We start from the raw sequence: 17737 nt of genomic DNA, 5'->3' as shown, positions 1-17737 counted from the left end.
GTCCACTGAGGGGTTGCTGGGAATGTCAACTTGTTCAGTTACTCTGGAAAGCAGTATTGAGGTTCCTTAAAAGACTCAAGACAGAGCTTCTCTATGATCAGCAATTCTACTTCTGGGCAGTTATCTAATAGAACACAAACAGGACCGTACTAAAGGCTACTAGCACAATTGTTTTCATTGCAGTATTTTTCACCAAAGGCAAGATATGGAATCAACCCAGTCCTATTCTAATACCAAACTTTATGAAATGTGTTAATTATGTTTTGGGGAAAACACACCTCTCATATGATCAAGAAAATATTTTAACAGCCAAAATTTTCTTCAGAGTGTCCCTCACGTCCTTGTTTCTGAGACTGTAGATCAGAGGGTTCAACATGGGAATCACCACTGTGTAAAACACAGAGGCCACTTTCACTGTGTGTCTGGAGTTTTTGGAGTTGGGCACACAGTACAGGAACAGGATGGTGCCAAAAAAGATGGTGATGGCGGTGAGGTGTGAAGCGCAGGTGGAGAAGGCTTTGCGACGTCCACTGGCAGAGCACATCTTCAGGATGGTGACAAGAATAAACAGGTAAGACAGTAAAATGATGAACAGTGTGCTGACAGTATTGAAGGTGGCTAAAGTGAAAAGTAGTGACTGATCGACAGCGGTATCAGAGCAAGAGAGGGAGAGCAGTGAAGAGAACTCACAGAAAAAGTGATTGATGGTGCTGAAATCAGGAAAAGAAAGTTGTAGAGCAGAGCATGTGAAAATCAAAGAGCAGGCCTCCCCCCAGGCATACGAACCCACTACCAGAGCAGTGCAGAGTTTCTGGGACATGATGGCTGTGTACAGCAGAGGGTGGCAGATGGCCACCAGGCGGTCATAGGACATGGCTGCTAAGAGAAAAGCTTCAGTGATCACAAAGGCACAGAAGAAAAAGTATTGTGCCATGCATCCTGAGAAAGAAATGCTTCTGTCTTTTGCATATAAGTTAACTATCATCTTGGGAGCAATGGTAGAAGAATAGCAGAAATCCACAAAGGAGAGGTGGCTGAGGAAAAAGTACATGGGTGTGTGCAGCTTGGGGTTGATTTGGATTATTTGTACCATCCCAATGTTCCCTATCACAGTGATGCTGTAGATGGCCAGAAATATCAGGAAGAGTGGAATTTGCAGTTCTGGGTATTCTGAAAAACCCAACAGGGTGAAAATGACCTCACTGTTATTTCGCTGTGACAGTTGCATAATTTCTTCTTATCAGAATATTGAAGTTATTCCTGAAATTAAAACCGTGAAGAATGAAGACCTTGTTGTCCTAGACTATATCATCATTATGAGCATCTGTAAGGGTTTTTTTTATTGTTGCATCATCAAATACCTGCATAAAATTTCAAAAATTTTATGCACAAATGTTTTCATGAGAATATTAGGATTTCCAAACTACATTTTCTGTTGTCAAGTATTATTTTTAATATTTACAAATATAGGAATGGGATTATTATATCTCCTTGCACTGCAAGTTAATTCTCTTCATATATTTTGTTTCTGATTTTGCAATAATAATTTTTACAATTTTACCCTAATGTGATAACAATAACATGAACAGCTTTAAATTCAGCAATTTCTAGCTATATTATTTTTATTGTATTCACTCAGAGACCATGTCAACAATCATAATACATATAAAAAGCTTAATGTGTTTTTCTGCTTTATGTCTATGACTCTGTCAATCTTATTCCAGATTAAGGCAATTTTTCCCCCAGAAATTTTGCTCTTCAACTTCAACTCAGTGGGTTTTTTGTCCTTAAATCTATTTTTCCAAACTAGAACAATAAAACTAGAAGCAAGTACAAGTTCATTTTAGCTCATTTCCTAATCTATAGAGGTGAAAAACTGAATCTAGAGAAATAGTGAGTTTGGACTGCACAACAACATATGCTTCTGTATATAGAGTATTGATTTTCAAACCTCTAGTCACTTATTGATTTCTCAAGCCACCAAATTCTGATCTTCTAACATGGTCTGGATACTTATAACTGTTTACTTTCTCATGTTCACATTTTTAAATGGAAAATATTTCTAGAAGCTTTAAATGTAAAGAAAATCATTTAATGTCATTAGAAATGTTACAGAGTGTTATGAAAATGTAACATCAAGAGAAAGCATGGAGGAAATATATTTAGAAATACTCTTAAAATGAGGAACAGGTAAGAGGAACCAGAAACATTTTCTATTTCATAGAAGTTAACTATACCCTCCATAGATTGCTTACCCGACCGACATTAAGAACAATCATTCTTTTGAATTCTCTAACAAACCTGTTGTTAGAGGCAAGATATTTTCTGGGAGTGATACATGCTCTCTTATTTCTAGTGCCACAATCTTGGAAACAAATACCCCCAAGGACTATTACTACTGCATCTCCAGAGATCACAAAATTAAGCCATTAAAATGAATCGTGTTTGTCTGTTGTGACACTAGTTTAAAATCATGTCTCTATGCTATTAGACATCTAGCAATTGTATGTTACTATCCACTAATTTAGGCATTCCAACATAAACGTATGCTAAGTTCTGATCAGGTAGGCTACCAAAAGCTTTTCTTCCTCAGGGCATTCAAAAACTTTCCCCTCTAACCGCTGAAAAAAAATGATTATTCCAAACCATAGTGACCTTACTCAAGGCCATAAAAGTTTTATTCAGAGTGCACCAATTTATGAAGCCGTGTGCTCAATACTCACTACCACAAAAGTATTCTCTGCTTCACCCCTTGAATGTTGGGAGACTCAGTGTATGTTAAAATGGAGAAAGGTGTGTAATCTTTTACAACATGGTTATGTGAAATACATTCACACCAAAAATAAAGGAACTTAGCCCTCTTCTGAAGTCAACAATACTGCATGCCTTCTGATTCAACAGAAACTTACAGAAGATTCTATCCACACAGCTAAAAATATCCCTTCTTCTTGTCAGAACAAACAAGATTCCTAGAAGGATCATACATAATTCAACAAAGCAAGAAGGGTTCTATCAGCTTTCCTATAAGTAATTCTGCAAACATAACTCGCAATTAGCAGATAAAATGTGTAGAATAGGCTTTAGACACTTATTGACACTAAATGAGCACATAACACAAATGTACTTTAGAAAATGGTGATTTTATTAGTACTTGTATTGTTCAAATAGCCTGATATTTTATATTTGACTAATGATTCCTGAGCTACATTTTGATGGGAGGAGAGGATCTATGTGAAATATTAATTTAAAACTAATATAACCACATCGTATAATTTTTGACTGTTACTTAAAATTTTAGAGGCAATGAAGGGACAGATAATAAATGTAGATATAACTCATAATGTAAGTGGCTCTCTGTATCTTTCAATTATGCATATTACCATTTTTTTGTTTAAGGAATAATGTTTTTATAGTAGTGAAATCTTATTAAATCTTTGAGTTAATTGATATAAAAGATAACATTAATTGAGTTAAAAATGCCTCCAGATAGTGATTTTCAAAATCTATGATTAATTTACAAGTCATATTGCTATTCCTAGAAGCACTGAGCATAAACTGTTATCTCGATCTAGGTGGTATTATGTATTTAATGGGTAGTGGAATAAATATTCATTTTTTCTTTTAAAACATGTTGTGATTTTTAAAATATTCACTGCCTCTTAGAATGGGTAATCTGGAGCCAAAGGTTTTGTCTCCTAATAAATCCAAGAGATATGATAAAATAGAAGTGGACAAATTAATTTAGCACAGATTTTTTTATGAAGGTTAAAAGAAAAAATATATCTCAACTTACCCCCGGGGTTCCAATTTTAATTCACTGACTGCATTTTTTAGCATTAGAAAGAAAACAAAGAGAACCCCTAATGAGGAAGATAATTTGACAGACTTCCATTTCTTAAAAAAACAATGTCTGTCAGGCACCGGTGGCTCAGGCCTATAGTCCTAGCAACTCAGAAGGCTGAGATACAAGGATAGCTGGTTGAAGCCAGCCAGAGCAGGAAAGTGCTGAGACTTTTTAATCTTCAATTGATTGCACAGGAAAAGCTGGTAATGATGCTGTGGCTCAAGTTTGTAAAGCACTAGCCTTGAGCTGAAGGAGCTCAGAGAAAGTTCCCAGGCCAAGAGTTTGAGCCCTAGGACCAGCACAAATTGTGAACCAGGACAAAAGGTGAACCAATGCAAGAATGATACTCACTAAACACCATGTTGGAAATGAACTTTACACCTTGGGGGTAAGCTGGGAGGGGAGCTGTTGTGTGTGTGGGGGGGCAGAGATTTCTGGGAGAAAACAAGGGAGGGGTTAACACTGCACTGAAAAGTAATGTACTCATTATCTTGCTGATGTAACTTATGTACATCACCTTGACAATGATATTTTTAAAGGCAGTGTCTGGTTTACATATGAAAATGAGAAGAAACATAGTTCAAGTTAGTTGAAAATGCTATAGATGCAATGACTGTTACTCATATATGAAGACAATGTAATGAATTGTTAAATCTTGAACCACTGTGAATGTTGGTGACATAGATATTTGCTTTATATTATGTTTTAAATGGACAATTACATTAAAAGTAAAACAAGATAAGGGAAAATTGGCAGTTCAGAGGTTTATCAGTGTCTTTGTACATAATCTCATTTATGCCTGTCCAATTACACCACAGGGAAAAAAAGCTCACCTCTATTCTTGCAGATACCTATACAATGATAATGAGTAAGAACTTGCTGGTGAGCTAAAAATGGGTACATCCTAGAGGGAGAGTGGGACCAAAAGGAGAAGGGTTGACAATAAAAGGAAGAAGGGTGAGGATACAGCCAAAAATTCTGTGTATACACCACAAAATCAAGGAAAGTAACGGAAGGGGTGAGTGGGTTGAAAAGGGGCTGAGAATGTTCAAGGGGTGACACTGATCAAGATGCATTGCATTCATAAGCTGCTTCGTTAAATGGAACCTCCTTAGTACTACATAAAGATAATAAAATTACTGTTAACACAATGTTATGTGAATGAGATGCCAAATTTTGGAAACTTAAAGTACTGTTAGAAAACTACAGAAATACTTTAGTGAGTAAAATAAACAAATATAGATAAACAAATAAATGAAAAATAAATAAATGCAATATGTCATGTTCAATGGCAGAGGAAGCAAAGGAATTGATAGGGGACAAATGACTACACAGAAAACATCACTTTACTAGTACAGTAGAAATAATGTCAGAATAATTTAAAACATCACTTAATATAAGGAAGTTGCTAATTTGAAAATCTACTGTTGGAAATACAATTTTTATGCAGTTTATTTTGAGGGTAAGTGGGAAGAATGTATGCTCATTTTCTTCCTAAACGTCATTTGATAATTTTGTAATTGCAATTGCTTTTGAAAAAGTTGAAAAAGAAAACTGCTTTAACTAATTCTCTGTGTCTGTGTGAACTTCATTCAATCGTGAAATGACTTCAAGTACTGTCTTGCACTTTTTGACTGCAGATAGTTTTTACTTTTTTAATGTAAATATGAATATATGTATCTATCATGGTTTGAAGTACATTTAAAATAAAATGAGATGTTTGAAAACAAATAGTTATGGTGATGAAAATTGCAAAAGAAGAGATCTATGAAAAAAATAAAATAACCATTACTAGAAGATAGGAATGTTTGTTATAGCACATGTTCTCATCACAGTTCATTAGTCATTCACTTCTTTGGTGGAAGAATTCCATATTTGTGCAGATTATTAAATATACTCAGTGCTTACTGGTGCTAAAAATCACCTCTATTTTGTTAAGGTTCTGTACTATGATGTCAGCATTCTAATTTGATTTATATATTCAATCATCAAGTGAGTATTAAAAGGGCAAACATTGCTGCTAGTAACAATTCTTTCATGAATTATAGAATTAATATAGAATGGCACAGAGTAAGGAAGTAAGCAACTTCCCATTACAATCTCATATAACCTTTTGGGATCTGTGGCCACATTTATAATGATAATGAGAAGCATATTAAAAGTTCATATGAGGCAATGTTTTCTTGGGGTTGGGTCATCTTCGATAAACTTCCATGCCAACTCTAAAGGCAGAGAACATTGAATGTTAATAGCTACATGTGACACAATGTGTCAGAAGTTGGAAATTATTACCTTCTCAAATGAAAAAAATAGAGTGAAAGTGTATCTCACAACTATAGCTAAAGAAGACAGAAGAATGTCTGTTACACCCATGGTCCTATGACTTTTTTCTTTTTAGTTGTAAATGTAGTGTATTTTACTCATTTTCTTATTTTTATTGTCAGAGTGATGTGCAGAGGGGTCACAGTTACATTCATCAGGTAGTGAGTACATTACTTCTTGAACATGGATACCTCTTCCCATGTTTTTCTCCCACTTTCCTCCCCCATTGGGAGGGGCGTTGTGGTTCTATGCTTTGAGTAATAATTTTCTCAGTGCTGCTATCACCTCTTTGTTCCTAAGGCTGTATATCAGTGGATTAAACATGGGTGTCACGATGGTGTAGAAAAGAGAGAGCAATCTGTCTGTCCCAGCTGAATGGTTGGATTTAGGCCTTAAGTAGGTAATGGTGGCAGAGCCGTAAAATAAAATGACCACCAGCAGGTGAGAAGAGCAGGTGGAAAAGGCCTTGGTACGTCCTCTGGCTGTTGGTAACTTCAGAATGGTGGAGATGATCTTACTGTAAGAGGCCAGCACCAGCATGAAAGGGACTGCAGCAAACAGCATGGACACTATAAACACAGAAAGCTCATGGGCAGAAGTGTCCCCACAGGCCAGCTTGAGAATGGGAGGTATGTCACAGAAGAAGTGGTCAGTTTGGTTAGAATGACAGAAATGCAGAGAGAATATTTGACAGGTCTGTCCTATCTGGACTGGCATTCCACTGAGCCATGTTCCAGCTGCCAGGTGAACACATTTCTTTCGGTTCATGACTAGAGGATAGTGGAGAGGACGGCAGATGGCCACGTAGCGGTCATAGGACATCACAGCCAGGAGGAAGCACTCAGTGGCTCCCAGGACCAAGAAAAAGCACATTTGGGTAGCACACTGCAGCAAAGATATGCTCCTATTTTGAGTCAACATGTGGAGCAGAATCTTGGGGAGAGTGACAGATACGTAACAGATTTCCAAGGAAGAAAAATTGGCTAGGAAAAAATACATGGGTTTCTGTAGCACAGGGTCAAGTTTGGTTATGATGATTATGAGGCTATTTCCAACCAAGATAATTATATAAACAATGGAGAACACCCAGAAGAGAAAGCCCTGGAGATTTGGAAAGTCAGAGAATCCCAGAAGGACAAATTGCTTCACTGTGGAAGCATTGTCTTCTGTATTTGTATTCATGGCTTTGCTGTGAAGATGATTTAATTAGGAGTGTCTTTCATTCCCAAGTCCTCAAGATTTATTTTCCTTCGTTGCATACAGGAATAATACCCAGTCTTCCTTTTCTCTTCTCGTATGAATACAAAGCTGTAACTTCCATGAGTCCTGAAATGATAATGGTATTAAGAAATAACCATGTGAATATTTTAATCATTCTTATTTTTCCTACAGAGAATATATTTGCTTGTTTACGATCCAAAGAGATATTTTATTTGGGTTTTTTCTAGTCCCATAAGCAGCCCCCCCAAATTTCAAAATGTATTAGATATATCAAAGAGTCCCTTCTTTGCATTGTCATATTTGTCTCTTTCTCCCAGTATTGATTTTCTGTTATCATCAGGTTAAATTGATTTTATCATAGAACTAAATATTATATATACCATCTTAAATGTTTTTTTGTATTTGTATTTTTGTATAACTAATATTTTAGTGTGATTTATATGGTATTTATTGTCTTCAGTATTTATGTTCTATATAACTAGAAGAATTTTTAATCAAGTAATAGTAAATCACTTGGGTGCTGATAACTCTGAGTTATGAGCTAGGAGGAAACTAAGATCTGAGAATCATGAAGCCAGCCTGGCCAGGAAAGACTATGAGATTCTTACCTCTAATTAACCACCCCAAAATTCTGTGAGTGGAGGCCTGGATTTAGTAGAACACCAGACTTTAGCAAAAAGTTAAACAATAATCCTCAGGCTGGGAGCTCAAGCTACAGTACTGGCACAAAATGAACATTTTTTAAATCATATAATTTTCATGTTAATTCTAAATTTATTTTTGGACTATAACATAACATTTATGAAGCCCAGCACCATGTATACTGACACATTACCAATCATATATAATTAATATATTATTCAAATGGTGAAGAAATGGATGTTAAGATGTCTTCTAAGAAATCACTTAAGGAGATTTTTAACTTGAATGAGCACATGTTTTTACCAATTTATCATAGGAAGTAGCTTCAACCACAAGTAGTTTTTATGTTTGCCTACACCACTCACTTCATTAACTGTAATTTTATGTTGACTTTTATTTGATTCAATGAACTTTTTTGTGTGCATGCATTTCTCTGTGTGACTGCATTTGAGTGTAGTTACATATCTCTATTATATTCCTTCTCTCTAGAAATAAATCATAAGTCCCTGTAGTCTTTAGATTTCCAGGGCAAAAATATCATATTGCATCTCAAATTTGATATACCATCTTGCAGAATGAATTATTAACAAATCTAATTGAATTATTTATTTGAACATTCTCCAAGTTTTCAGCAACAGTTCTAGGTATCCTAGAACCTATTGTTTCCCAGTATCCTTCTAAGCATCACTTCAATGAGTGTCATGCGATGTTAATAAGAAATATGAGACATTAAGAATACGTAAGAAGTAATCAGGGTTGAATTCACTATTAAAAATTGGTATTTCTGTTGATGACTTGGATATCCTATCCATATTATAAAATTCACTTCAAGGAAAAGATATACCTAAGAATCATATGTAAAGACTATTGATTCTGGAAAGTGAGCAAGATGCGAACCCAAATAGGGGAGAGAGCAAGAGAATACACAAAATGTAAACATTCTAAGGACTTTCCTTGAGGAAAGGAAAGCTAAAAACTCTGGATTAAAAAAGTACATTACTTGGGCTGGAAGTTTGTCCTAGTGGTAGAGTGTTTGCCTAGCACGTACAAAGACCTGGGTTCGATTACTCAGCACCACATACATAGAAAAAAAGCCAGAAGTGGTTTAAGTGGCTCAAGTGGTAGTGCTCTAGCCTTGAGAAAACCCAAGGACAGTGCTCATGCCCTGAGCCCAAGCCCAGGATTGGAAAAAAAAACTGAAAAAGAAATACATTACTCAAAATATATAAAATCTTTAATTTTGTAAAAGAATTTGGTAACATTTGAGTTTATGTATTATAAATTTTGATGTATAATCTCCCAAAAGAACTAGAAAAGTATACTTGATCAAGCAATGGGATTAGGGAAGGGAGGATGAAGTTTGACTATTAGGCATTAAAATGTAGTTAAGATCCAGAATTTCTGTGCTTTCAATGCCAAGTAGTGACAATAAGAAATAATATCTCAAGATTCTTTCAACAACTAAAGCTATGACAAATACTTCCCAATATATTCACTATCAAGACAGATGTTTTAGGTCAGTCTACAGTGCTTTTCTTTCATGTTTTTTCCCAGTCAATGAAACCACCACAGCCCCAACTTAGGAGATAATATTATTGCTATTGTATGATCCAAAGTTGAGACTGCACAATGCTTTTTAATAATATCCTGGAATAACTTATTCTCTTACTGTTCATATAGTCTCAATTGAATTTATCTCGGCACCCTTTACTAGATAGGTTCATTCACTTTTAAAAGCTTACCTTAATTTATCTAAGTTGAAGTTTATTCAGTTTATTTTTCCATACAATGATCAAAACAAACAAGGAATTCATTTCTTTCATCTATTTTCAAAATTTTCCATTCACTGTCCTCCAAATTGACATACATAAAATATGTAAATACATGTTTAACATGAAATAGTCATTTAATACAGGTATTCAATTAAGGGATGATAATACTGAAAATTTTATCGGTTAAGATGGGCTACTTATGAAAATTTATCTCAAATGGCTTTTTAATAATTACATCCAGAAAATGGCAAAGTTGATAGGTACGAGGATTCAGAAATGTTAAGAGGAAATTTAATTTGAAAAACATTTGTAATCAGATGCTCTTAATTGTTGCTAGGCACAAAGACACTTCCAAATAAATTATATTAGAGAAATGTGTCAGTGCTAACCTAGTAAGTCCTATTTGGATTGTAGCCTAAAACTATACTTACATTTTGTCTGCATAAAAGTCTGAATGAAAAAGAAGATGGATTAAGTTTATTTGAGATAGAAGCTAGCTACCTCTCTACTGCATACTATTGTCAAAAGAATAATCTTGTCTAAATAATGAATCTTCTCTCCCCTGGGGTTCAAAACTTTTCCCATGTAACCACTCTGCTTTCCACAAAGGAGTTTGATACAACAAAAAACTGCATGACCATTCTACTTCTAAAATATCTAATGTTCGCTTTCTTTTCATTGCAACTGGTAATAACAAAACTTGAAAATATCAGAATGTATTTGATGTGATATAAAATATTTTTAAATATTCTTTATTGCCTTTATGTAGCTATACAAAGGAGTTGCCATTTAACAAAGAAACTTATGAACACGGTACCTCTTAAATCAATGTCATCCCTTTCAACCTTCTCACCCATCCCACCCAGTGATAACAGAGCTGTTGATTTTAGGACAAAAATAGCTCCAGACAGTCAAGTGTGGATTGTGGATCCAGACGCATTTTAAAAAATCTGTCAGATTCTAGATATTTTTGTCAGTTTTATTTTATCTAAATGCCTTTGTCCATTTCTGAAATTTTACTGTGCATAGTTTTCAATGTTGTCCATGTTTGTCAGTTATCTGAGCTAGTTTATTCATTGCAGTTACATCAGATATTAATATTTGAAATATACTTTTATATGAGTAAAAAGAATTTTTTTGTTTTTTGTTTTTTTTAATATTTTTATTGTAATTAATAAAAGGGTTACATGATATTTGCCAGATAGAAGGTGCATTGATTCACATACATTGATACCCTTTCACATGTCTTGGTCCCCATTACCCTCCCCCCGACCCCTACCCCTCATCTTGTTTCCCCCCTTCCCTATCCAATTTCAAATAACCAAATACAAATATATCCAATATATCAGATAACAAAGTGAGATACTGTAACAATATGAGATAACCAAGGGACAGCAAAAGAGATGAGAGATAACATAGTACATTAAGGACAACAATCATTCATTATATGGCTTTTGTTTCAATATCCTGGAGGTCCTTTCAATTAGCTTCATACTATATGGCCTTATGTATCAAGGTTTTGCTCTATTGCAAATCTCTGCTAGGAGAGCCCAAAGTTTCTACAGATTATGACAAATGAGGGAAACCATTGAGCCTAAGTTCCTTTGAATCTGGCTTACTTCACTTAATATGATTTTTTCTAAGTCTTTCCATTTCCTAACAAATGGGTCGATGTCGTTCTTTATGAAAGCAGCATAGAATTCCATTGTGTACAAATACCATTCGCCATAGCAAAGATATGGAACCAACCTAGATGTCCCTCACTTGAAAAGAAATTTTTTTAAACAAATGACACTGGAACACATACACACAATGATCTAGAAAGGCAATCTAAACAAAAATCACTCAAGCTTAAAATTCAATTTAATTCACAAACTTAATCTATAGAATTAATGGAAGAAATCCTATGGGTGAGATTGTGAAACTATAATGAGGCAAGGTATCTTAAAGATGCTAAAGTAACTGTAAAGGATGTAGTTATAAAGTGTATTTCAGCAAAGCTGAGAAGTTGGAGAACTTTAGATTATGTAAAAATAGGTCAGCCAAGAAATTCAAGCACTTTATTTTATTTTCATATGCTTACCCTCTATCTAAAAATGCAAGGAACTGTACATGCATAAAATGAGGTATATTTGTGGCTGAAAAGTAGGAGAGGGGCAAAAGAAAAAGGCAAATAAGCTATGACAGAAATGATTTATAGAAATATATGAAAATAGAATAATGGTGAACATTAATAATTAGACATAAAGGAAGACGAGAATATAAAAAAGAGTAATAATATAGTGGTTGAATTTGTTCAAAATATATTGTACACATAAGCGAAAATATTACAATAACACCCCTTTTACAGTTAACAACAGACACTTAAAGAAATGGAAATGCTGACTGGTTCAATCTAGAAAAGCAGTTATCTCAATGCTAAGCTGTGGGCATGGCTCCTGCCTCGCAAGTACTAGGCCTTAAGTTCAAACACCATTGCTGTGAAATAAGGTATTGAGTTGAGATTACTCAAAGAATGCTCAAAGCTTAACATCAATAAACAGAATATTTAGCCAGATTCCAGTGGCTCCTTGCTGAAATACTAACTACTCAGAAGGCTGAGATCTGAGGATTGTGGTTCAAAGCCATCCAGGGCTGGAAATCTATCATCAGATTCTTTTTTTTTTGTTGGAAGAATGCAAATTATTTTTATTAGTGAATATTAATTAGATGAACTAAGGATGTTTCTTAGAACATTTCCAGACCAGCATATAATGTCCTTGCATGTATTCACAGCAACATTTCTCTTTCACACTTCTTTAATTTCCATATCACCTGGCAGCATCCCCTTTACTTTCCTATCTTTATTTCCTCCATAGAATCCACCATAGGCACAAAAACATGTGATACTTGCCTTTGTGGTTTGGGCTCATTATACCTAATATGATGATCTTTACTTCCCCACATTTTTCCTGGAAATGATATGATTCCATTCTTTGTGGAAAAAAGCTCTACTGTGCATATACACCACATTTTATTTATGCATTCAACCCTTAATGGACACTTGGGCTAATTCTATATGACATCTAAATATCTCTGCAGTAAGAATAAGATTTTGATTCTTTGGAATGGGATCATATGGGAATTCTATTTCTTTAATTTTTAAGAAACTCTCATACTTTTTACATTGTGGCTAGACTAATTTACATTCTCACAAGCAGTAAGGTATTTTTCCCCTTCTGCTTCCTCCCTAACAGCTGTTATTTGTCGTCGTCTTCTTCTTCTTCTTCTTCTTCTTCTTCTTCTTCTTCTTCTTCTTCTTCTTCTTCTTCTTCTTCTTCCTCCTCCTCCTCCTCTTCCTCCTCCTCCTCCTCTTCTTCCTCCTCCTTCTCCTCCTCTTCCTCCTCCTCCCCCTCCTCTTCCTCCTCCTCTTCTTTTTAATCTTTAAGTAGTTGTACAAAGGAGTTACCATTTAAGCAAGAAATTTAGGAGCACAATATATCTTGTCACTTTGACTCCTTTCAACATTCGCACCCATTCCTCCCAATCCAAACAGTCCCTTACTTTTCTTAATATTGAATTCTTGACTGCATTCTTTCCCCCTCTCCTCTTCTTTCTTCCCGTCCCTCAGAGCCACCCTATTTTTTTTCAAGTACTTGTTTCCTGGTATTTATTTTATTGGACTTTGACTTTGCTTACTAAGTACTCTATTTGAGTGCTTCCTTGTATCAAACATATTTCAGTTAATTCATTTGTGAATGCTGCATACCATCTAATGTATTTACGTATAGATTCATATGTTAATTTCCATCAGATTCTTATCTCTAACTAACCACCACAAAACCGTAAATGGAACTCTAGCTTATAGTGGTAGAGCACTAGACTTGAGCAAGAAAAATTCAGAGACTGCACCCAGGCCAAGTAGTAGCACCATGACAGACAAAACAAATAGAGGAAAATTTAGTAAATGAATGCAGATAACAAACTGAATATAGGACAGTGTGTAATTAGAAGACTGAACAGGGTATAGGCTACACTGGGGTACATAGTAGACCCCTGTCCCAAGCACAAGAATGTGAGCACACACACACATACACACACACACATACACACACACACACCACATCCATTCCATATAAGTAAATAAGTACATAAATATATGAGTTGTATTGAAGAACACCCTACTTGAATTGATACTTAGAAGGCCCATGAAATTCAAATTAAATCCCAAATGAGACAGTGCAATGTATTTTAACAGCTTTGCTTATTATGAAATAAAATATATTATAAAATGTTTTACTTAAATTCATAAATTAATTCATTATATTTGAATGCTGACAGGTAGGATGTTCAGGTAGGATGTTTCTAAAATATGATTGTCTCATAGCCTTTTAATTTGTATGAATCTATTTTTGCCTCCCTTGACAGGCTAAACAATTTCCTCCATTGTGAGTACTTGTCTCGTGTTTGTCTAAATAAGTGATACAGATATATATGTATATAATAAAGATTATTATAATAGGAAAGAACACTACTAACCTAAGCAGGTTACCAGCTGTACATATGGTATAGTCACTACTTGGAATTACAGAGGTTTACAAATTACCTATCATTAATAACAGGAAAAAATTTAGTTATTCTCATGGAAGTTTAGCTGGGTATTGGTTTTATAGCTTGTTTTCCAGCACAGTGAGCTCTTGGGACTGAGTTTTACATGTGGAAGTTTTATGCCTCCATTTTAGTTTATGTTCTGAGGACTAGGTGAGAGTTCTTTTGCATTTCTCTGCCAGCCTTACAGTATATGGGAGGTGGTGAGGCCCACAGGATATTGTCAGTGTATAGAAAAAAGTCTCATGCTATATATGTCAAAGAACTTCCCCAGAAGCCTGGAACTCTGATGACTCAATTTTCAGTAGCAGAACAATAAAATTACCTCCAGCTTAAGGCTTTTCCTTTGGCTCCTTTGCAAAGAGCATCTTACTTTATAACATGTAGATTATGCAACTCTAATATGACATTTTTAAGGCTCCTATTTCTTCATACAAAGGAACAGAATTTGAGAATGATCAGAAAAACTTATAGTGGCCAGTAATGATTTTAGTATGGATAAGACACAGATACTTGAAGTGGCTGGCAGAATGGTTTAATGAGAATGTTACCTGGGAAAGCAGTTGGCCCCCAGAGACAAGATCCGTTAGTACTTAAAGAACAAGGTTAGTGAGAATGGAATGCTGTTGAGAATGAGGTGATTTTTCTTCTCTAACCAAGTGAATTTGCAGACCCATCCACACTCTTCCTTCTTTTCCTCTCCATTTAGATGTGAACAGAAAAGGTAAGTATTGCCTGTAACTTGAATTCACATAAGCATAAACTAGTGTGTAAAAGAAATATGTATTTTAGAAATGTCTGCCTCTGCAGCATCAACAATACAACCTTATTATACAAAAATGGGAAATCATTGCCTTTATCTTTTGCTAAAAAAAAAACTTGATTCAGATAGACTTTGTAATTTTCTAAATTTAAACTAAGAACACAGGTAAAATTTTTATTATGTATGACACATATCATACTAGTGATTATTCATATTATCTTAATCTACATCTATATATTGATATTAATGAACAAATTATATTCTCTTTTTTTGCCAGTCCTGGGCTTGAGCTCAGGGCCTGAGCACTGTCCTTGGACTTTCTCAAGGCTAGAGCTCTACCACTTGAGCCTCAGCACCACTTCTGGCTTTTTGCTATGTATGTGGGGTACCGAGGAATCAAACCCGGGTCTTTGTGCATGCTAGGTAAGCACTCTACCACTAGGCCAAACTCCTGGTTGAACGAATTATATTCTTAGCAGATAGTTATAGGCTACACAGGAATTGTCTGGTGACTATCTCATTCAATTGCAACTGTGCACAATAATGAACAAAGGAGTGAAGGAATGTTATTGAAATGTTCACAATTTCTGTCCAAGGGATTTGGAGGTATAAATCACTATTCCTGGTTTAGTCTGATGATTGTGTTATGGTAGGATGAATACAAGAAAGATACAGCATAAATGTAGTCAGAATAATATATTGAAAATTATTTTGTTGTATTAATGTGAAAGAATAATTTACAGACTTCAGAATAGATAACTAGTGAGGAATGAATGATTGAAGACACTTAGATTGTTAAGTTCTTTAAGAAGCTTCATTTACATAATTACATTCAATTTGAAAACAGTCACATTTGATGAATAATGGCTTCCTAAACTTCCTAAACAGAAAGCAGCCTAGATTTTTTGAACCTCTTCTTGGAAAAATTTAAATGACTTCTTTGCTGATTTCATGGACTCTAACATTGACATTAAACCACATTTAAAATGAAAGCAGAGGTGGAGGTTGGGATCATGGCAAAATACAGAAAGCTGATTCAGTCTTTAAGATGGTGGATGTTAGAAAAACTAAGTAAAGTTAAGACACATATTGTCAGAGGTCAATGTATATAATTAGAGGGAAAAGCATAAAAAGGTACCCATTACCTAATGGATGTAACTGTAACCCCTCTGTACATCATCGTGACAAAAAGTTAAGTTAAAAATAAATAAATACCTCATGGTTATTAATTCATAGTGAAGGATATAATATTATATCTGAAGTGTATCTGAACTTTTGAATTCTTACTTCAGTGATTATTTCCTGTGTTTCCTAATACAAACATGTGGGTCATTCTCAGATTTTGTATGAGAAAATAAACTCTGGGGACAATAAAATGATGGGTGTTTCTATGAAACCATTCCCACAGATGCAAGCTGGAGAGATAAATGCAGAAGGGAATGACTCCATGGTGAAGGAATTTGTCTTGCTGGGATTCTCTGACCTTCCAAACCTCCAGGGGTTCATTTCTGGCATTTTTTCCATAGTTTACACAATTATCCTAATTGGAAACAGCCTCATAATCACACTAACTATGGTGGACCCTGTATTGCAGAAACCTATGTATTTTTTCCTGGCGAACTTTTCAACCCTGGAAATCTGTTATGTGACAGTTACTCTGCCCAGGATTCTGGTCAGCATGTGGACTCGGGATAGGACCATTTCTCTGCTGGAATGTGCCACCCAGTTGGGTTTCTTCCTGATCCTAGGAGCTACTGAATGTCTCCTTCTGGCTGTGATGTCCTATGACCGCTATGTGGCCATCTGCCGGCCTCTCCACTATCCTCTAGTCATGAACCGAAAGAAATGTGTCCAGCTGGCAGCTGGAGCGTGGCTCAGTGGAATGCCAATCCAGATAGGACAGACCTGCCAAATATTCTCTCTGCGTTTCTGCAGTTCTAACCACGTTGACCACTTCTTCTGCGACATGCCTCCCATTCTCAAGCTGGCCTGTGGGGACACATTCATGCATGAATTGTCTGTCTATGTAGTAATTATGTTGTTTGCTGTGGTCCCATTTGGGTTGATCCTTGCTTCCTACTGCAAAATCATTTCCACCATTCTGAGGTTGCCAACAGCCCAAGGAAGGGGTAAGGCCTTCTCCACGTGTTCTTCACACCTATTGGTTGTGATTTTATTTTATGGATCTGCTAGTGTTACTTACTTCAGGCCAAAATCTAGCCATTCCGCTGGAATTGATAGATTGCTATCTCTTTTCTACACTATTGTGACTCCCGTGTTTAATCCACTGATATACAGTTTTAGGAACAAGGAAGTGATAGCAGCGCTGAGAAAATTATTACTTAGAGTATGATGCTCTAAACTACTTGGCATCATTTAATTCTATCTTATACTGATTAGAGAAATAACTGCTTCATTCTTATGATATATATTTATTTCCTGTGAATATTAGGTTGAAATTTACTGACTGCATACAGGGCAATTGTTATCAATCCACAATGATTTCTGCCTGAGGGAAATAATTTCTAAGGAAACAAAATTTTATCATGTCAAGTTTTCAATTTCAGTAAGCAAAACAGAATTTAA

At 35.3% G+C, this 17737-nt stretch overlaps 3 protein-coding genes across 3 annotated transcripts; 1 reads left to right on the top strand and 2 right to left on the bottom strand.

Annotated features, from left to right (window-relative positions):
• Positions 1-289: 289 nt before the first annotated feature.
• LOC150052768 (olfactory receptor 5D18-like) lies at positions 290-1228 on the bottom strand. Its single transcript, XM_090348839.1, has one exon. The coding sequence runs from the start codon at positions 1226-1228 to the stop codon at positions 290-292; it is 939 nt and encodes a 312-aa protein (XP_090204965.1).
• A 5184-nt stretch (positions 1229-6412) lies between these two features.
• Positions 6413-7348, bottom strand: LOC150052767 (olfactory receptor 10AG1-like). The gene has a single exon (XM_090348838.1). The coding sequence runs from the start codon at positions 7346-7348 to the stop codon at positions 6413-6415; it is 936 nt and encodes a 311-aa protein (XP_090204964.1).
• Positions 7349-16559: 9211 nt separating this feature from the next.
• On the top strand, positions 16560-17504 carry LOC150052766 (olfactory receptor 10AG1-like). The gene has a single exon (XM_090348837.1). It carries the CDS (start codon positions 16560-16562, stop codon positions 17502-17504), a length of 945 nt encoding a protein of 314 aa, XP_090204963.1.
• Positions 17505-17737: the final 233 nt, after the last annotated feature.

This window comes from Megascapheus bottae, chromosome 16 (genome assembly GCF_031878675.1).
Source record: "Megascapheus bottae isolate mThoBot1 chromosome 16, mThoBot2.hap1, whole genome shotgun sequence".
In the NCBI taxonomy this organism is placed as follows: Eukaryota; Metazoa; Chordata; class Mammalia; order Rodentia; family Geomyidae; genus Megascapheus; species Megascapheus bottae.
This window is presented reverse-complemented; position numbering and strand designations above follow the sequence as displayed.